Source organism: Myotis yumanensis, unplaced genomic scaffold (assembly GCF_028538775.1).
Source record: "Myotis yumanensis isolate MYYU_CA2020_CCGP unplaced genomic scaffold, mMyoYum1.0.hap1 SCAF_1, whole genome shotgun sequence".
NCBI classification, from domain to species: domain Eukaryota; kingdom Metazoa; phylum Chordata; class Mammalia; order Chiroptera; family Vespertilionidae; genus Myotis; species Myotis yumanensis.
This window is the reverse complement of record NW_027223752.1, coordinates 46,744,248-46,766,832: the sequence shown is the minus strand read 5'-3', so window position 1 is coordinate 46,766,832 and position 22,585 is coordinate 46,744,248. Positions and strand designations below refer to the sequence as shown.

Below are 22,585 nucleotides of genomic sequence, written 5' to 3'. Positions count from 1 at the left end.
ACATATGGGACCCGAGGATCCTCAGATTTTAGTATTTGAAGGGAGGGGTCATAGAACCAATGCCTCTCAGACACCAAGAGATGACTGTATTGCCATTTTGCTTAAATTAACCAGGATTGAATCTGTGTTGCTTGCAACCAAAGAAAACCAACAGATACAGGGTATATGTAGAGAACATGAAAGTAAACTAAAATTCATATACTTTTAAAAAAATATTTAAAAACCATGTATTAATAACTGTCAAAAATGCTGGCTATAGTACAGTGACTAATCGATTTCCTGTTTCTTTGTGTTTGTAAGTAATAAGCATTTTCTAATGGTTAGGCTGACAATGTTTTATTATTACAACCTATATTTAGAGTTTATCTCATATCTCCCATATTAGAAATAAAAGCAAGTCCTAGCCAGTTTGTTCAGTCGTTAGAGCATCGGCCCACGGAGTGGAGAGTCAAGGGCTTGATTCCAGATAAGGGCACGTACCTCGGTTGCAGGCTCAATCCACGGTTCCAGTCAGGGTGCGTGCGGGAGGCAACCAATAGACATGTCTCTCTCACACTGATGTTTCTCTCTCTCTATCTCTCCCCCTCCCTTCTCTCTCTAAAAATCAATGGAAAAAATATCCTCAGGTGAAGATTAACAAAAAAGAGAGAGAGAGGGAGGGGGGAAGGGAGAGAATTAACTGAAATAATATACATTACATGCTACAGGAGAAAAATTGAGGAGGAGGTACTGAGAGTAGCAAATGACCTGTTACAATAAAATTTATGCATTTATTGAAATTGAGCTGTTTGTGATTTTTTAAAAATTCCAGTTATGAAAGTCACTTGTCCTAGGTAAACCATATGTGGAGAAAATTTCAAGCACAAGATATACCAAGTATGTAGTATAATGAGAAATACAGTGGAGCGCCAAATAGGATGGTCTCAACAAATGTCTCAAAAAATGCACAGAGCAAAATTGAGATGAACTACTGCTACAGATAAGCCCAACAAGTGCTGTTGGAATGAAAAATTATTATTTTTTTGGTTAATTTCACCCTCTCGTTATATAAAAGAGGTCCAATGGCCTGGGAGACCACTTGATTTGTTCAGAGGATAGCTTACAAGGATAGATTTCACACAGGGTTAAGATGAGGAAGCCTCTTTTATTTATTTATTTTTTTTTTTGAGGAGAATGACAGAATGTTAATTCCTATTTAATCTGAAATTTAGCAATTATAACTTGTAGAAATAAAAGAAGGTTAAGAGAGATCGACCCAGCAATTCCACTTTGGGGAATATCTCCTAAAACCCCAAAAATTCCAATCAGAAAGAATATATGCACCCCCATGTTCACAGCAGCATTATTTACAACTAGAGGCCCGGTGCACAAAAATTTGTGCACTCGGGGGGGAAGGGGGGTCCCTCAGCCTGGCCTGTGCCCTCTCACAGTCTGGGATCCCTTGGGGGATGACCACCTGCTGGTTTATGCCGGCTCCCTGGGGAATTGGGCCTAAGCTGGCAGTCAGACATCACTCTGGCAGCCCAGGAGCCCTTGGGGGATGTCCACTTGCCAGCGGGGAGCAGGCCTGAGCTGCAGTTGGACATCCTTAGCACTGCTGAGGAGGCAGGAGAGGCTCCTACCACCACCGCTGTACTGACAGCCATCAGCCTGGCTTGTGGCTGAGCAGAGCTCCCCCTGTGAGAGCGCACTGACCACCAGGGGGCAGCTCCTGCATTGAGCGTTTGCCCCCTGGTGGTCAGTGTGTGTCATAGTGACCAGTCATTCCCAGTCTTTCTGCTGTTAGGGTCAGTTTGCATATTACCCTTTTATTATATAGGATAGAGGGCTGGTGCACGGGTGGGGGCCGGCTGGTTTGCCCTGAAGGGTGTCCCGGATCAGGGTGGGGGTCCCGCTGGGGTGCCTGGCCAGCCTGGGTGAGGGGTGGGGGGTCCCCACTGGGGTGCCTTGCCAGTCTGGGTGAGGGGCTGAGGGCTGTTTTCAGGCTGGCCAAGACCCCGGCGACAGAAGCTCCCAGCCTCTCCTTTTTTTCTTTTTTTAAATTCTGGGTTTTATTTACCTTCTATAATTGAAACTTTGTTGCTTTGAGTGGAGCTCAGAGCCGGCCGGGAAGCTTGGCTTCCTCCATCACTGGAGCAACCAAGCCTCCTGCTTGCTTCAGCTCCATGGCTGCTGGCTGCCATCTTGGTTGGGTTAATTTGCATATAGTCGCTCTGATTGGCTGGTGGGCATGGCTTAAGGCATAGTGAAGGTATAGTCAATTTGCATGTTTGTCTTTTATTAATGTAGATAGCTAAGATTTGGAAATAGCCCAAGTGCCCATCAGAAGATAAATGGATTAAAAAAAACTGTGGGACATTTACACAATGAAATACTATGCAGCTGTAATAAAGAGGGATCTCTTACCCTTTGGGACAGCATGGATGGACCTGGAAAATATTATAAGTGAAATAAGCCAATCTGAGAAAGACAAATATCACATTATCTCACTTATTTGTGGAATCTAATGAACAAAATGAATTGACCAACAAAATAAGACCCGAAACATGGAGGCATGGAGCAGACTGACATACCTCAATGTGGGGCTGGGGGGATGAGAAGAGAGAAACCAAAGAACTTACATACTTATAGGCACAGCCCATGGACATGGGAAATAGGGTAGTGAAGACATGGGGGAGGTGGGCGGGGCTGGGAGAATGGGGATAAAGGGGAGGAAAAGGGGAGATATCTGTAATACTATCAATAATAAAAAGTTTATTTTAAAAAATAAAAAACAAAAGATTCTTTTACAGATATATTTTATATCTATGAGAATTATATATAAGAACTGTCATATATTCTATTATATACCTCTCTATATATAGAATATATAATAAACCTAACACAATATATATTATATTGTGATATATGTCTCACTCTGAGTCCTTTTTAGGGTTATGTTATTACTTTTTAAAAATATTATAAACAGAATTTATAAGATAAGGTTGTGTCCAGATAATAATCAGAATAAGACCAGCTAATATTCAAGATTTTTTCAAACACAGTAACTGAGTAGAACCAAAAAATTCAGAGAGCCCGCTCTGCTATGGTTAGTTTAACACAGGGTTACTTAATCTTGGCACTACTGACATTTGTGCAGGATAATTCTTTGTTGTGGAAGGCTGCCCAATGCATTTTAGGGTGTTTAGCAGCATCCCTGGCCTCTGCCCTCTAGATGCCAGTAACACCCCTAATCAAAAATGACTCTCGACATTGCCAAAAGTCCCCTGGGGGCAAAACTGCTCCCTGGTTAAGAAACACTATAGTTTTAACATCATGAAAACAAAACAGATACAACTGCTAGCTGTATGATCCCACTGTGGAGTCAACTGTGATTAAACTAGAGTTACATTTGTATTTTAGTTCAAAATACATTAGGCTAGAACTAAGTTAAATTAATTATTCCAGTTCTTGTCTAGCGCAGAGCTGTCCGATACAGTAGTTACCAGCCACATGTTGCTTCTGAGCACTTGAAATGTGGCTACTCTAAAGTGAGCCATGCATTAAATATACAATATGCACTTGATATGAAAAAAAAGGATGCAAAATATCTCATTTTTATGTTAAATGAACTATTTTGGTTATACTTTCTCGTGAAGTATATTATTACAAATAATTTGACCTGCTTGCTTTTACTTTCTTTAATGTGGCTACTAGAAAATTCTAAATTACAAATATGGCTCATATTATAGAAACTTGAAATAATTTAGTATTATTTTTTAATGAAATAAATTCTTAAGTCTATTAAGTAAGCCAAATAGATCTTGGAAAGCTTTCCACAGCCCTATTGAATCAGCTCATTTTCGAACATCATAACTCTTATCATGCCTAACTGATTTTTCTGCTTTAAACACATTACTTCTATCCCAGTGCTTTATTCCCTATAATTCAATCCGTTCTTTTCTTACTGCTGATTTATCTTCAGGTTGTTTATCATTCTCCTGAATGTCAGTTTCTTTCTCATACTCAGGACCTTTCCTAGTGGGATGTTGAGATGCTGCAGCATCCATCATACGTAGAAAATCATAAGCAGGAAGAGGAGGTTTCCATTCCTGAGCAGATAAAATTGCTAGAAAAAAAGATACAATCAAGAGTTAACAATGAACAGATCAAAAAAATCATCACATAAATATATTTAAAAACAGTGTTTTTTAAAAAATATATTTTTATTGATTTCAGAGAGGAAGGGACAGGGAGATAGAAAAATCAATGATGAGAGAGAATCATTGATCGGCTGCCTCTTGCACGCCCCCTACTGAGGATCGAGCCTGCAACCCCAGGCATGTGCCGTCGACCGGAATCGAACCTGGGACCTTTCAGTCTGCAGGCTGACGCTCTATCCATTGAACCAAACCAGCTAGGGCAAGAAAATGTTTTATTTATAAAAATATATTTGTAGAAGTGAAAACTTTATCACTTTTACTTACCTAAGCAAAACTATTTATTTTACTACATTGTTTAAGAAACTTGATACACTCCTCATTACTTGCCAATCTATTATTTATATTTGCACACTATAATATTGTAAATAAAGTAAGGAAGAAAACAAAAGGTCCATAATCTCCCTGCCAGTTAATCCTGTTGAAGTTTTAGAAAACAGTAATATGTTTATGAGATTATCACATCAATAGGTACAAGTTAAAATGAAAAGGTTTCTTGCTTCCCTGCCCACCACTGCCTTTATCCCAAAAAACTGGAACTGTTCCTTACGAATGATTCAAAAATAAATTTTTGGCACATGAATATTTACTTCTTATCTAGACAAGGATTTCCTAACATTTTAAAGCATTTTCCTCTTTTGAAGCTTTTAACATCCTTTGTACATACTTCATTTTATAAAAATAAATATAGACAGTGATAATTAAAAGTTGTTATGGAATCAACTGTACTACAGACAGATGGATTGAATAATTCTTAGATGGGCTTGTCCTAGTGAATCTTAGCACCATTTTTTAAATTGAATTTATTGGAGTGATATTGGTTAATAAAATTATATAGATTTCAGGTATACAATTCTATAATATATCACATTGTATATTGTATTGTGTATTTACCACCCCAAGTCAAGTCTCCTTCCTTTTAAAACATTGGTCATTAGAAGAGGAAAACTGATTTGAGCTTGATATCATAATATATGTGATAAGATATATATGAGATAAATTAGCTAACTTTCTCCATTTAGTACACAGATCCTACAAAACAATTTTAGAATTTAGTGATCCATTTAAAATACTATTTTGAGAAATAACTATAAAAGGAAATATGCCAAGTAAACCTTTTAAAAATAAATTTCAGTGAAAGAATGTTACATGAAAAAATTAGCAATGTGACAAAAGTAATAAATGTCATAAAATACAAACTTAAGCATCTCTCATAAATCAAATAAATATATTTAAACGCTTAAGAAATTCATTTAAATTCTAATTTCCTAGAGTGGATTAAAGTTAAAACAAAAATCTGCACATATGAAGTATATCTATACTCATTGGTATATAATTTGTTCAATAGGACTTAATTATATAAAATCCTAGTACCTGGGACATCAGCAGGATATTAAATGTAAGCTACCCCTGTAATTTCCAATTATTGTTGCCAGGTTAGCAGATACAAAAATGACAATCGGGATATAATATTTTCTTGAATGTAATGAATAGGAGATAAGAATAACTATTTGTAGTTTGCAAGATGCAAATAAAATATCTTTACTAACGACATTAAAGTGTCTTTAAGAAAAGTTCAATTTAAAGCATAGCACATATTTAGCAGTATTTTAAAAAGTAAACACTGCAGCCTAGTGGTCTGAGATGATGACAAAACACCTAAAACCAGGTATCACAATTCTGCTAGTTATTTGCTGGGGGAATACTACAAAGGTGTTCAACTGCAAATAAAACTCTCATTATGTATGGGTAATAGATACATTATTATCAAACTAGTAATGATAATAATAGCTAGCATCTATTGAGCCTTTACTACATACCAGGCATTATCCATTTTAACCTTACAACCCCATGAGGTAAGTATAATTATTATCCCAGTTTTATAGATGAAAAAGCCAAGGCCTAAAAAGGTCAGAGGACTTGATCAAAGTTAAGTGTAAATCCAAACTAAAATTTCAAAGAAATTAAGGTGAGGCAGACACCTGTGGCACCATTACAACAGAGTCAGGCAAGACCCCCATCTCAGATCCCTCTCCCACAGAGTGGAGAGCAGGCCCTGCCAGTACAGAAGACAGGACCAAATACAAACAAGAACTTCTTCCCTGCTACAGAGGCTGCAGGAATAACTCAAGAATAGGAACAATGATAGAGAGAAATAATGGAAACCCCTCAAAGAGTGAGTAGGCAAAGGCATTCATCCAAATTGCAATGGAATGCCCAGCTGGAGTGGCTCAGTTGGTTGAGCATTGTCCTGTGCACCAAAAGGTTGCTGGTTTGATTCCCAGTCAGAATAATGGGATATTACTCATCCATAAAAAGGAATTAACTATGGATTCTTGCCATAACATGAATGATCCTTAAAATTTTATAAGTTATTACATTTGTATGAAACTTCCAGAATAGGAAAATCTATAAAGACAAATTAGTGGTTGTTAGGAGGTGGAAGGAGGGAAGAATGGGAAGTGATTGCTAATGGGTATAAAATTTCTTTTAGGGCGATGACAACAATATAGAATTCAACAGTAGTAATCGTTGTACAGCCTTGTGAATATACTAAATATCACTGAATTGTAGGTTTTAAAAGGGGGAATTTTATGGTATGTGAATTATATCCTCTATAAGAAATAGTTAATATGCTAATTAGACCAGACGGTGGAACAACCTTCCAAAATGATCAGTGGGCAGGGCCGTGAGGCAGCAGGAACTGCAAGGGTTGAGGCAGCTGGGGCTGTGAGGGCTGAGCCCCTTGAACGAATTTCATGCATCAGGCCTCTGGTTTCAATATAAAAATACCATCTATAGGCTACATAAACATAATAATTTAAACTGCCTAATTCAACAGAACTGAAGCAGACCACCTGGGAAGAACAGGTGTGCTACAATGACTAACACTTAAAATAAATTCAAGTACCTAATTAAATATACACAAATATGCATAATGGTATACTCACACCATGCATGCTAATTAAGAGACAATAACACACTAAATGGAGTTTGTACACCAGATCTTTGTTTGTGTACATATACATATATTCACATACACAGACACACCCCTTACCCCCTTACTTCAGATTTCTATCATGGAACAGTGTCAAAATATTATTATAATATAGTTTATCTGGTATCCAGTAACAAAATACTTGAATAGCACCTGAGGAGACTTAATTATATCAAATTTCACACTATTTCCTCAATATACTAAGGATCTAGGTTATTACACATTAACTTACTTAAATTATAGCAACAGACCTGTTGTTGCCATAATTGTATGTAAATTAATATATGCACCTATACCACAAGTATAAATTCACATGTTTTAGAAAAGTAGAAACTATAACATATCATAAATCCAGTATCATAAATCCTAAGCCAAGAACTACTTTCTTATGGTTCAAAATTCTGGCTCTGGAATAAAAAAGAGACAGGTTGGAATCCAAGCTTCCTCATTTACTAGTTAATTATATGACTTTTAACTAGTTCCTTAACTTTTCTACAAGCACTACTACTTTATGTGACTCTTGTGAGAATTAAATGAGATAATGCATGTGAATAACTCAGCATTGTGCTAGACACCTAGTAAGCATTCCATAAATGTTAGCTATTATTACTAAACTAGAGGCCCGGTGCACGAAATTCGTGCACTGGGGATGGGTGGGGGGTCCCTTAGCCCAGCATGTGCCCTCTTGCAGTCCGGGACCCCTCCCTTGTTACTGCCCAGCTGCTTGCTGCTTCCTACCACTTGGCTTGCTGCTCCTTAGTGCTGCCACAAAGGCCTCGGGTCTGCTGGGTGCCAGGCCTGCCGGTTTGTGTCTCTGATACCCCCAGCAGCCCCAGCACCAAGGTGGCCGGCCTTGGAGCTGCTGGGTACAGGCCACCTGTTGCGTGTTTGTGTCTTCTATCAGGCCCCCAGCAGCCCCAGCACCCCCTAAATAACTTAAGGGAAACTTTATTTAGTCTTCTTTTAAAAGCAATCTAGTTTAAAAATGAGTTGCAGTTAAGACAGAACAAAGAACATGGTACCTAAGAGTGAGATAGACTGACAGAGGAGAGGCTGGGCACTGGTCAGGGGCTTACATGCCAACTGTTCTCCACCTGGGAAATGATGTAAAATTGGTTTCTTTAGTTTTCTGCTTAATCGTCTTCTCCAGCACTGAGGTCAGGGGAGCTGCCTTCCAGCCCATAGGCTGCTTCTCAGAGTCGAAAATTTCACCATAGGCCTCTGCCTAGGACAGGACCTCTGCACCCCCAGGGTGCATAAACACACAGGGCTTCCATCAGGCTCCGCTGATCCCGGGGCTGGGAGGCCTCTCGGCTCCACTGATCCAGGCGGCCGGGAGGCCTCTGGGCTCCGCTGATCCAGGGGCCGGGAGGTCTCTCGGCTCCGCTGATCCCTGGGCAGTGAGGCCTCTCTGCTCTGCGGCTTCAGGGCTATTTGGCTTCGCTCTACCGCTTGGAACCTGAGTTTGCAGATTAACCGCCATCTTTTAGCTTCTACTTGAAACATTGTATCTTTTGGAGCTGTTGCTTCAGGAGCTCAGAGCCCCGCAGCTGCAGGCGGGAACCTTGGTTTTCTCTATCGCTGGGGCAACCAAGCATCCTGTTCTCAGCTGCCTGGCTGCCTGCCGCCATCTTGGCTGACAATTAATTTGCATATACTCACTGATTAGCCAATGAAAAGGGTAGCGGTCGTACGCTAATTACCATGTTTCTCTTTTATTAGTGTAGATTTAATACAATGGTACTTATTTTCTGTGAGTATTAATACCTGTCACATAGGAGATTGTCCCATGCTATCAGCAAATTAATATTTAGAATACTTATAAACATTTACAATTCAACTAATTCCAGTATTCCTTAACTATCGTTCAAGTTTAAAAATCTATGAAACAAAATACATAATGGTGTGTATTAAACAAAAGAGAAAACTTACTGATATGACTTTCTAGACCAGCTTCTAATTTCTTAAGCCACAACAAAAGGTTTTGCTCAGTTATAGCTTGATCTGAAGGAAATGCAAATACTTGGCCACCTGAATGCAGATTCACCACAACAAGAAGAGGAAGGGGAGGTAGAACTTCAAAATACACCTGCAAGATTCCTCTCCCCACAGGAGTGTTCTTTCTACGAAAGAAAGCAATTGAACATGCTAATTAAAATTTCTTTCTATAACAAAATAATGAATAGTTTGTAGAACATTAACCTTTAAATATAGTTTCAAGCCAGTAAGTTTATTTTATGAAAAGATGTCCTAACAACTATGAGGTCTATAAGCATGTTATTAGTAATGAGTCTTAAAAAGTTTCTTTTAAGATGGGCACTGTGTTTCTCTTAGGAGGAAAAAAGGCAACCAATGAGAGCTTTAATGAAAAACAGACACAGTCCAAAGGCTTAACAATTTCAGCTTATTATCAATAGGTTCCTTCCAAGTTTAGCCAAGTATCTGATCACATGTCAGTTCAAAAATTAAATGGTTACAAACTACAAAATAACAAGATACTTATAATACATACTTCTTTTTCCAAATAAAATTGTCTTCTTGGGGAACAAGGAGAAAAGATTAACTTCAAACTAAAATTATCTTTTAAATTATGTTCACAGAAGGAAACCATAAGTTTAAGATACCTAGTTTTCCTAATACTGCACATTCCACATTATGGGAAATACAATTTTACTCTGAGATACCTACAGGTACCTGAAAAATTCTGTCTCATGCAGTAGGTTGTACTGTTTGAGAACTCTTCAACAGCAAAAAATGTACACTGCCCCATTCTTGTAATTTTCAAATAAGTCAAAAATAAAATGTCTTTCATCTGATGAATTTGAAGAACAGTGTGTATATTAGAATATGTAAACTATATAAAAATACTTCATGTAACACAGTCCATACATCTAGAACACATACCAGGAAATACACTGAAAACTTTCTATAACATTTAGGCTGCATTTCAAAAATAGAGAAGTACAAAAACAGAAACTGAAGGAAAATGCCAAAATATCTGTTTATTTTTCTGTATTTGCCGAAATTTTCTCAAGGGACATTACTTTTAAAATCAGAAAAATTACTACTTTTAAAAATTTATTGTCTGACAAAAGCAAAAATAAACAAGTGGGACTACATCAAACTAAAAAGCTTCTGCACAGCAAAAGAAACCAACAAAATGAAATGGCAACTTTCAGAATAGGAGAAAATATTGGCAAATCACATCTGATAAAGGATCCAAAATAATTGAAGAACTCATAAAACTCAACAACAAAAATACCCGATTTTAAAATGGCCAGAAGAATTAATGAAACATTTTTGCAAAGAAGACATATAAAGGCCAAAAGGTACATGAAAAGATGCTTAGCATCACTAATCACCAGGAAAATGCAAATCAAAACCATGAGCTATTTATCACCTGCCACCCGTTAGAATGGCTATTACAAAAAAGACAAGAGATTACAAGTGTTGGTGAGGATACAGAGAAAAGGGAGTCCTTGTGCACTGTTGGTAGGAAAGTAAATTGGTGCAATAGCAAACAATATGATGGTTCCTCAAATAATTAAAAATAGGACTAGCATATGATCCAGCAATCCCAGTTCTAGGTATGTATAAAAAATAAAAACAGGATGTCAAAGAGATATCTGCATCCTCATATTCATTGCAACATTATGAATAAAATGTGGTATATGACTGTGTGTGTGTGTGTGTGTGTGTGTGTGTGTGTGTGTATATATATATATATATCCCTAATATGCAAATAGACCAAATGGTGGAATAATCGAACAACTGAACAACCAGCTGCTATGATGTGCGCTGACCACCAGGGGGCATGCGCGGAATATGGTGGGCGTCAACCATGGCAGGATGGTGGAGCAGATGAGCAGGGGCGCCAGACCAAGGCAGGACACCTGTTGCTGTCATTCGGGCGAGCCTCCGGTAGTTACTGAAAGTTCTTTGCTCCCGCCTGGCGCTCACACCTGCTGCTGGCGTCAGCCCCTATCGATCGGCGCCATCAGTGGGTGCAAGCTGTGGCTGTTGGCCCCGATTGCCCCTCAGGGCTTCTCCACCTCCCCCAGCTCCTGAGGGGCAATTGGGGCCAGCAGCTGCCTCTCGCACCTACTGCTGGCGACAGTCCCACACACACCCGCTACCAGCGCTGTAGCTGCCACTCGCACCCACTGCCGGCGCCAGCCCTGCTCACACCCACTGCTGGCACTGGCCCCAATCACTCTGCGCTGTCAGCGGGTGTGAGCAGGGCCAGTACCGTTAGCACATGGGAGCAGCAGGAGCAGGGCTGCTAGCAGACAGGGTACTGGGGGCCGTGGCAGGAGAGGCCGGGCAGGGGCGCGGAGGATGGGCCGAGATCTGCCCCTGTGCCCACCACAGCCTTGCGGCCCACAGTTCCTTTCAAAGTGCACGAATTCATGCACTGGGCCCCTAGTATGTGTGTATGTGTGTGTGTGTGTGTCTGTGTGTGTGTGTATACAGACACACACACACACACAGAATATTATTCAGCCATGAGAAAGAAGGAAATCCTGCCATTTGCTACAACATGGATGGAGCTTGAGGGCATTATGCCAAGTGAAATAAGTCAGGCAAAGACAAATACTGCACAGAATCAATTACATGAGGAATCTAAAAAAAAACACAAAACAAAAAAGTCAAACCCTTAGAAACAGAAGAGAAGTGATTGCCAGAGACTGAGAGTTGAGGAAAATAGGAAGAGGTTGGTAAAAGGGTACAAACATTCAGCTGTAATATGGTCTGAAGCTCTAATGTACAACGTGGGGACTATAACTGATAACACTATATTGTATAATTGAAATTTTCTAGGAGATTAAACTTAAATTTGTTCTTATCCCTCCCCCAATGTGTTTGTGTGCGTGTGTGTGTAAATAGGTGAGGTGATGGATGTGAGAATTAACTAGATGGAAGAATCTTTTCACAATACATACATATCACAATGTAACTTTAAGTATCTTACAATGTATTTGTCTATTATACCTCAATAAGGTTGGAAAAAACCACAGAGAAAAAAACTATTGTAGAACAGAATTCAATCTGAAAGAAGGTCATTTTAGATCATCTGAGAGAGTTTAGTTATTAAAATATCACAATGACATGTACATTGGTCCCAAAGTATTAACTTCAAAGGTAGAGTTTAGAGCAGGGGTGGGCAAACTTTTTGACTCGAGGGCCATAATGGGTTCTTAAACTGGACCAGAGGGCCGGAACAAAAGCATGGATGGAGTGTTTGTGTGAACTAATATAAATTCAAAGTAAACATCATTACATAAAAGCATAAGGTCTTTTTTTTTTTTAGTTTTATTCATTTCAAACGGGCCGGATCCGGCCCGCGGGCCGTAGTTTGCCCACGGCTGGTTTAGAGAGTTTCATTTCCTAAGGAAAATGTAGTAATTATACTTTCTTTACCTTTTACATATTAAAAGTTAAAAATATACTTACAGATTTAACCAACAAGGGATAACTGAATCCAGGTGTTTCTCTTTTACCAGTGTCAGCATTGCCTTTTGATACTGAGGGTTTATGATGCCATCACTGAATAAAATAAGTAATGGTTTCTGAAGCCTTAAATAAGTGGGAAGGTTTTCCACAGTGATTTCCGGCTATTAAAAAAAAAAAAAGAACAAGGGGAATGATGATGCATACAATAAAAAATACTGTCCAAGTCGTTCCTGCAGTTTTAGTTTGTAAAATGTAATTCAAGCATATTACCATTTAAGTGATTTACTATACTGACTAATAACTAGAAATCTCAGGAGTGTTTTTTAAGCCAATTTTATCTTAAAGTTATTTTTAAAATAAAACTACTAACAGAATTTGAAAATAAATGAACTTAAAGGAGCATCCTGTTTTATATGTCAAATTATTTCTTATGCTAAGAATTAGACCAGAGTAGATAATGTACTCATGACAAACAAAACTTGTATTTTTATCAAACACAAAATTTTTGAAAAAATCTAAGCTGAGTTTTAAAGACATAATCTTTTAACATTTGTGATTATTTAAAATAAAAATCTTACTGTGTTTCAATATTATGGATTTTAGCATAATTAAAATAATAAAAAAGCTGTACGTTTACACAATGGAATACTACTCTGCTGTAAAAAAAGAATAAAATCTTATCCCTGCGACAGCATGGATGGACCTGGAGAGCATTATTTTAAGTGAACTTAGCCAGTCAGAAAGAAAAGTACCATATGATTTCACTCATATGTGGAATCTAATAAGCAAACTGAACTAACAAACAAAATAGAAACAGACTCATAGATAGAGAGCAGGCAGACAGCTCAGGATGGGGGAAGGATTGAGGAAAAAAAATTATGGTCATGAATAAAATTTCCCAAAATAGAACACAACAAAAGAAGAAGAAAGCATTGAGGATGTAATTCTAGAGTGGCCAGAGAGTTGAAGGAGTATCTGGAGAGGACTGAATTGTAAAAGCCAAAGGAAAAGAACAAATTTTTAAAAGGAATGGCATAGTTAACAGTTTTATGTTTTTCCCCACCCCTCTCTACCCTTCTAGCCCCCCTCTTTCTCTTATACAAAGTTCTGATTGCTGCTGAGAAGCTAAGGAGAAACAGAAAAGGTCATCAAATGTGGTCATTGGAAGGTGACCTTTACCTATCTGAGTATGTAAGAGGCTATAATTGTGTGGGTTCTGGTATTCTTATTCATAGTAAAAGCATAAAAAGAACTTAAGGTATCTAAGTGTGAAAGTGTGGGATATATCATTGCTTATATAGTTATTAGAGGCCTGGTGCACAAAATTCGTGCAGGGGGGGGGCAGGGGTCCCCTCAGCCCAGCCTGCACCCTCTCCAATCCAGGGCTCTTTGGGGATGTCCGACTGGCGGTTTAGGCCCAGGATCAGTCCTAAACTAGCAGTCGGACATCCCTCTCACAATCCTGGACTGCTGGCTCCTAATCACTCACCTGCCTGCCTGCCTGGTCACCCCTAACTGCCCCCTTGCTGGCCTGATCACCCCTCACTGCCTCTGTGTGCCGTCCTGATCACTCCTAACTGCCCCCCCTACCCCTGCTGGCCTGGTCACCCCTAACTGCCCTCTGCTGCCAGCCAGGTCATCCCCAATTGCCTCCCTTTGCTGGCCTGGTCGCTCCCAACTGCCCCCCCCCCCCCCCCCCGCTGGCCTGGTTGCCCCCAACTGCACCCACGTCAGCCTGGTCGCCCCTCACGGACCCCCACCAGCCTGGTCGCTCACACAGCCTGCTGTTCAGTCGTTTGATCTTCCCTCACTAACCCCCCTGCTGGCCTGGTCCTAGGCAGCCATCTTGTGGGGGCGTGAGGGTTAATTTGCATATTACCTCTTTATTATACAGGATCATGTATTTTATTTGGGGGCATTATTTACCTAGGCTACTTTGCCATCAGGTTCACTAAAATAAAAATTTTATGCCGTATTAAAAATATCTACCATCTGGTCATCTACTCCTCCTTCCTATCCAGATGAAGGAATCAAAGTCTTTCTAGTACTTAAGGGCAGACCAGGAGAGGAATTTGCTGCTAGCTGAGCATTGCAGTCACTACATGCTCTAGACTTAAACCTCCAACATGGAACAACTTTAGGAAATTTAACCCCTAGAGTGCCTGGGAGTGCGATCGTGCTCCTCCTGTCTTTCGCCAAAAGTGCCGGGAGCGCTATCAAAGCTTCGAAATGGCGTCCAGTTGTAAGTCTGCTTTTATTAGTGATGATGATATTGCTAAATATGTCAATGTAGTAAAGGTTTCCTTAAGTTTTTGAATATGTAACTTCATTTACTTGCGATTCATAATTTTTTTCCTAAACTGCTGTAAAATCAGCAAAAATGCCTTGGCAATTTTAGCATAGTTCCTAGGTTATTGGTTGGCACTCAAAGGGTTAATAACCACTTGAGAGATTTTTCATTTACAGAAACACCATAAACTAAAAGCAAAATAATTTTTATTATAGCTGTTCAGTATTTAGAACACTGCAAACCAAAACATTGCAAATTTGAACAACGCCACAACGCTTATCATGTTTGCATAAACTATAAACATATTTTAATAGTTAAGTTTGTCCTAAGTTTCTCAGCCTTAAAAATTATAATCTTAACGAATAAAATTGATACTAATTTTTACTTATCAGGTAGGCAAAAAAGAGTAAAATGATACAAATCTTCTGTTGGGCAAAACAGGAATAAGTATCAGGAGCCTTAAAAATGTGTCTACCCTTTGGAACAGCAACTAAAACTCTATGAATTTACCATAAGTGTATATCATGGAAACACAGAAAGGTTATCTATAAAGATGGACTCTGAGTAAAACAAAACAAACTAAAGACAACTTAAATATTCATCTATAGAAAACTAATTAGTGTTCTAGTACAACAGAATATTATGCAGATATTAAAAAACCAATATGCCTATCTTTATTTCTTGATGAAACACATATATACACATGGAAATTTTTTAAACTTCGGATATATATTCCCAAATTTAAACTTGGTTAAAGAGGTCGATTCTAAATTTCTTCATTATAGTTTTCTGTATTATCTGGAAAAAATAGTTAAAGGCTTATAATAATTCCAGCAATATTGCACTGTGTATTTGCTAAAGAAATATATAGCCCAGCTGGTGTGGCTCAGTGGTTGAGCATCAACCCATGAACCTGAAGGTCACAGTTTGATTCTCGGTTGGGGCACATGCCTGGGTTGAGGGCTCAATCCCCAGTAGGGGGCTTGTAGGAGGCAGCGGATCAATGATTCTCTCTCATAATTAATGTTTCTATTTCTCTTTCTCCCTCTCCCTTCCTCTCTCTGAAATCAATCAAAACATATTTTGGAAAAAAAGAAAGAAATAGATGATTCCATGTCTCTGGTAGAAAATGTGCAGGATGAGTTTGGGTCATCTTAAATATATATGTATATATTTACTTAATATCATGTTATTAAAGACAAAACTATTACTTCAGTAAATAATTTAGGAAACCACATCCTGAAAATATTAATAATTTGATTCATTATAACCTGTAACTTTAATTTGGGGAGAGTAGTGAGGGAACAGAACCAATGTGACAAAAAGATTTAATAATTAAGACTATGGTCATTTATTTGAACTTAAAATGTAGTCATTTAGATCATCACAACAACATAAAAACAAGATTATCTGTTCAGTATTTATAGCTGATAAAAGTGTTCCTTATGTCACTTTATAATGATAGAAAAGCATACATTTATAATAATCTAGCTATCTATACTAATAAAAGGGTAATATGCTAATTAGACCATCTTCCGGATGTCCTTCCGGACAAAGCCACAGTAGCCGGGGCCGAGGCAGAGGTGGTTAGGGGTGATCAGGCCAGCAGGGGAGCAGTTAGGGGAGGATCAGACTGGCAGGAGAGCAGTTAGGGGGCGATCAGGCCAGCAGGGGAGCAGTTAGGGAGTGATCAGGCTGGCAGGGGAGCAGTTAGGGGCGATCAGGCAGGCAGAGGGATTAGGGGTGATCTGGCAGGCAGGCAGGTAAGCGGTTAGGAGCCAGCAGTCTCGGATTGTGAGAGGGATGTCCCCCAAGGGGTCCCGGATTGGAGAGGGTGCAGGCCGGGCTGAGGGACCCCCCCCCCCCACAAATTTTGTGCACTGAGCCTCTAGTGTTTAATATAAAAGAAAAACAACTGAAATCAAGAATCGTGTATTACATATTTTGTGCCCCTGAATCCACTATTATACAAAGCATTGAAAAAGGCCTTTCATAAGTCAATATTTTGTTCTAAAACTGTATAAAGAATAAAAATATCAGCTAGTGCTGGCCAGTGTGGCTCAGTTGGTTGGAGCATCTTCCTGTACACCAAAAGGTGGTGGTTTCAATTCCTGGTCAGGGCACAAACCCAGGTTGCAGGTTTAATCCTCAATCGGGGTGCATATGGGAGGCAGCCAATCAATGTTTCTCACATCGACATCTGTCTCTGTCTCTCTCTCTTCCCCTTCCTCCCACTCTGGAATTTAAAAAAAAAAAAGTCAGCTAACATTTGTTGAATGTCTACCAGGGTCCAAACACTGAACACAAATAATCTCATTTAGTCTTTACAGTAATGTTCTGCAGTTGCTACTATCACCTACATTTTACACTGAGACACTGAGAAGTTAACACACTGCCAGTAAGTAATCAAGCCAAGGATTTGAAGTTAAGCAGTCTGATTCTCTGGAATCCATGTGCTTTATACCAAGTTCCAGCCTAGATTAAGTACTTCAACTGGCCATCAGCCACACTGGCCTCAGAAATAAAAAAATAATCCAAAGACATGGAAACTTTTGGCAGTGGACTAGAGAAGCTTCATGCATAATGAGTGAACAATAAAACAGCAACCCAATGAATCCTCTGTCACAAACATCATGCCATATGCCAATAAAAGCTGGAAAATCACGTATTAAAATAAACTACCTTTAACTCATCTAGATATCCCTATTTCAAATAACATCCTTACTATAAAATATACTCACAAATGTTTCCAGTAATGCATTTGTTATTATTTGAACTATTTCTTGCGCATGGGTGTTGGCCAATGGAATGCTCTCTACTAGGCTTTCTTTGTGTCTGGCAAGCAGCAGGGCTGGAAGAGTTGCAGCATATTTATTTGACCTATGGAGAAATATATACTTAAAAATTTCAACTAAATAATAGCAAGTCATCAAAAACATAAACAATGAGGCCAAGGAGTCACAGTGGAAGGCAGCAAATGGGAAGTCCTACTACCAAGGAAATAATAACTCAATTTATAGACAAATTTATCTTCTGTAGCCTTGACGACCAAGATTGAAAGAAAGCAACAGATAATAATCTGCCCAGATTTTTTTTCGTAGAGAACTTATCCATCAAGAAAATGTCTAAACAGGATTAGGAACACATTGAATAGCTCTCAAACTTTCTGGACTCCTCACCATACTGCTGAGCAAGGAGATGGGCATTTATTAGAAATCTACTGTCTGCAGGCACTACACCAGATGCTTTTAGTTAAGTTTTCATTTAACCCTTAGAACAGCCCTATAAAGCAGCCACTGTTAACCCCAGCTTCCAGAAGAGGAAACCAGTACTCGGAGGGTGATAAATAGCGGAGAGAGGATTCAAACTGAGGTTCTCCAGACACGGTCTGTCTCTGCTGTAACAGAGCCCAAATCTGCTCCCTCCTGCCACTACTTTTGCTAAGTAAATCACTAAATTAAATAGGAAAAAATGCTTTGTGTGAAATTACCAGTGATATAGTCACATTTATATCATGTAAAAAAACTCCTGTAAGAATAAAATACAGGCATTAGATTAATATACACATTGGTAGAGAGGCCAGCCTTCAGATTATCTGCAAAACCCTCTTAGTTAACCAGTTGGGTTATAAACAAAACACACCCTGAAAATGACTGATTTAGTTATTTGGACCATTATTAAATGCACAAAGATAGCAGAAAAGTGGGCGGTTGTCCATGTGTCAGGTGACTAGGTCTCATATTTCCTAAAAATCTAGAATACAGTATTTTTTTTAAATTACTGATTTCATGGATAGAACAGGAGCTTGATCATTAAGAGTATATGTCACCAGTTCAGCATAAAAGATTTAAGCTCAGAAATAACAATTAGGAATATTATAGTCAGAAGGTAAGAAAGACAAACTCCTGAGGTCAACTCCACTTGCACCTGAAAATGAGCCATTTTGCAGAATGTGATCATCTCCAAATTTTCAGTTGTCCTTCATTCTGCAGCAACTGAAATATTTGGTAGTTCACAGGAGACCCAAATTCTACAAATAAAGCAACTTAAGTGGCTTTAAAAAAATACTAATTAAGTGTATGGTAGCAGTTAACTTAAAATTAAGTAGAACTATCAGGTATAGTTGCATCAGTTAAAACTCTGGGCAAAATCTGAAAAAACTTTGATTTTTATATATATGGCAAATCAAAACCCAAACACTCCAGAAGTACCCCCGCAAAATCCAACAATCCAAAAATCAAAACTGCAGGTAATAGCCCGGCTGGTGTGGTTCAGTGGTGGAGAATCAGCCCATGCACCAACTCACTGGTCAGGACACATGCCCAGATTGTGGGCTTGATCCCCAATAGGGTGCGTGCAGGAAGCAGCCAATCAGTGATTCTCTTTCATCATTGATGTTTCTATTTCTCTCTCCTCCCTTCCTCTCTGAACTCAATAAAAATATATTTTTTAAATGCATGCATTTAAAAAAAAAATAAATTAAATAAACATATATATTTTTTAAAACTACAGACCCAAAGAGAACACTTTTTATAGGAAGATGAAGTAATATGAATCCAAGGTTGCTCCTGTGGGGGCACTAGCTGAATGTAAAAGAATATCTAAAAATCCTAAATAGCCACATGGTACTTCCCAGATCTTCCTAGAAGAAAATTAAAACTTGTAATGTTTCTGCCCTATTTTCTTTGTCAACTATGTAAAGACAAGCAATATATTATTTTGCAAACTTCTTCCTTCCTAAAATTAGAAGACCAATAAACTTACAGTATCAAAACATCTTCTTCAGAATAAATTCCAGTGGTAACATATCCTTTTAGGTACTTTCCTGCTTCAGTGAAATCTTCTTGTGCTAAAAATACACAGACAAGACCAAAAAAAGAAATCTTTAAAATTATGTGTGCTACTCAAAAGATGAAGAGATTTATAGAGAGTACTTTGTTATTAATTAATTATAATAAATATTTAAGTGTAGATCTTATATAACATAGTAGTTTTAAAATAAGTCTGTGTCTTTTGATATTTGATTATGACAGAAATATAAATTGATGTAATACAACTATGGTTCCCTAAACAAATGTACTCTAAATTTATAAGATTTACATCACTCTAATCATACACATTTACTGAATAAATATTTGTTGCTTTTTAAAATTTATTTCTAAGGCAGGATAAATGGAGACAACTTTCTTGTATGGAGCTTGGAAAGAGAAGCTGGTATGTGAAATGATATACACATTATAATCACAAAATCTAAAAGCAGCTATCTGTATAGACAAGAACAGAAGACTGGAAATTCTAGTTCCCTAGAACGTCTGTGTTAGGGTTCTGCAATTAGGAAGGATTTATGTCTTCTTTTTTATTTTCTATAATGTGTTTTTGTTACTTTTGAACTTTGATTAATTTGTGTAACAGTTTTTTTCTCATTTGTTAGAATACAGATATTCAAAATTAAAATTATTATGTCTATAGATTTCTGAATGCATTTGCATAAATAATAGTATGTTCTGGATTGTGCTAATTACCAAATAACCAAAAAGCAAGTCTGAATTAATAGTTGCAGACTAATGAGAATAGAACAAAGGTGAACTTATATAAATGACATATTCTTGTCACATGGAGGCCAAATGATAGCCCAGCTTGCTGCATGAAAGGATCATAGTAGTTCAAATACAAAAACAACGATGGAAGGTTTGAGTCATAAAGCACCTAGCTGTCTGGGCATGCTGAACCCAAAAGATCTGTACCTTAGCATACAGCACTATATTCAGGGTGTGAGCATCAATACTGTTAACACTGGGTAACCATAAGATTATTTTCGTTAAAAAAGGATACATATTTTCCACAAGAATGAGAAGTATGGTCTGTAGGAAAGCTAACTTACTAGAATGGCCCAGTCAACCAGTAGGCAGCATTGAAAGCTCATTTATAATCATGATTCTAATAAGAAATTGGTAATCCATGAAAATATTTTTTTAGCCTGTGCTACACCAAAGTAGAAAAGATTCATAAGAAAACTAAGCTAGTAACTAGCATATTCCCCTCCTTGGTGAAAACTGCACATATGTCAGATATATGGCAACCCCAAATATCTTACCTAATAATAGACAAACATGTAAATTAGCCATCCCTCTGCTACGCTCACCAGCCAACCAGGAGAGTATGCAAATTAACCCAACAAAGATAGCGGTTAATTTGCATACATAGGGGCAAAGTGGCGGAGCGAAGACTGAAGGCCCCGGCCAGAGCCACGAAGACTGAAGGTTCTGTCCGGAGCGAAGGCCTGGGTCCCGGGTGCCGGAGGAAAACCAGTGCCGGCAGCCAGGGGAAGGGAAGGCCTACTGCATGAATCTCTTCGTGCAACGGGCCTCTAGTAAGGAAATAATCAGCTATCTAAATAAAAAGTTTTAGCCACTATTAATATTTTTGAGATGTAATATTATGGTGACCTACAATATTTAGGTGTTAACTATAAACATATTTTAATTGCATAGAATAGATACATTAATTTAGTAATACTGCTTTTTTCCACTATTACATTTTACTGGTTTTATTTACATACACAAATATATACATATATACATATGCATATATAACCCTGTCAGCAAGAGTTAATAAACAAGAACACTAAACATTAACTAAAAGCACTCCTAACCCCTAGATCTTAGTTTCTAAATTCAATGTCCCATTAACACTTGGGTTGCGGGTGAATTTCCCGCCAAAATATAAGATGGCGCGTTAAAATGCCTATATCTTTTGAAGTATGGGTTCGATTGAAATGAAATATTTGGTAATACGCAGTTACAATCGGCCCGAGTTTACACGTTTCCCGCACTCCACCACAAATCTATATGAACCGAGTTTAAGACGGCTCCCGCGGAGTACGCACAATTCACGCGAGCCGACTTAACTCGTTTCCCCGCAACCCAAGTGTTAAAAGGAACCTGGACTTCTTGGAGAAACGACTAATTCCAGGAGTGGGGCTGGGAACATCTTGTGTCAAAAGGACATATTCAAAGAATAATGAACATATCAGAAACACATAGGAGTCAGATTGAAAGGGTTCCCACTGACCAAATTTGAGCAAACTAATGATAGTAACTGATCATAACCCACTGAATAAAATAAGAACTCAGGTGTCCACACTGATAAACAGACAAATGAGAAAGGAAAGCTCTTACAGCTAATAAATGTAAAAAGAATAATGGAGTTAGAACTTTTCCACTTGGCGATCATCATAGTAATAACTCTTTCAATTGTAAAACTGAAGTGCAAAATTATGAGAAATAGGCCATTTACAAAGTTTTTAATTATATCCCCCATCAGATACTTATTTACTACAAAGTTAAAAATAATAACTTTCCAGGAGAGGGACTGGCATATACCATACACCTGGGACAAAACAAATTTTAGCCCTCATGGAATTAACATTTTAGTCTTCAAATGATCGGAATCTATATAAACAATAAATTAATATCTGATACAAAATTAGTGCTCAATAAATGCCAGTAGTTAGCTTTTCTGAATAAAATACAAATGTACATAAAATGTAAACAATAGCCTTTTATTGTTATACATTTTCTCATTCCACAGATGTTGAAAGTCTAGCAACTATCATGGGAATGTCTGCAAAATATAAACAGACAA

At 38.2% G+C, this 22,585-nt stretch overlaps 1 protein-coding gene across 2 annotated transcripts in view; it reads right to left on the bottom strand.

Annotated features, from left to right (window-relative positions):
- Positions 1-1,725: 1,725 nt before the first annotated feature.
- The window catches only part of TXNDC16 (thioredoxin domain containing 16), a 92,411-nt gene continuing 71,551 nt past the window's right edge, over positions 1,726-22,585 (bottom strand). For both annotated transcript variants that reach the window (XM_070419632.1, XM_070419640.1), the window contains 5 exons: positions 19,706-19,790; positions 17,683-17,821; positions 12,652-12,812; positions 9,130-9,320; positions 1,726-4,108 (listed from right to left, as the gene is read on the bottom strand). In XM_070419632.1, the coding sequence (XP_070275733.1) occupies positions 3,921-4,108; positions 9,130-9,320; positions 12,652-12,812; positions 17,683-17,821; positions 19,706-19,790 (764 nt within the window). In that variant the 3' untranslated portion in view covers positions 1,726-3,920. The remainder of the gene's footprint in view (positions 4,109-9,129; positions 9,321-12,651; positions 12,813-17,682; positions 17,822-19,705; positions 19,791-22,585) is intronic.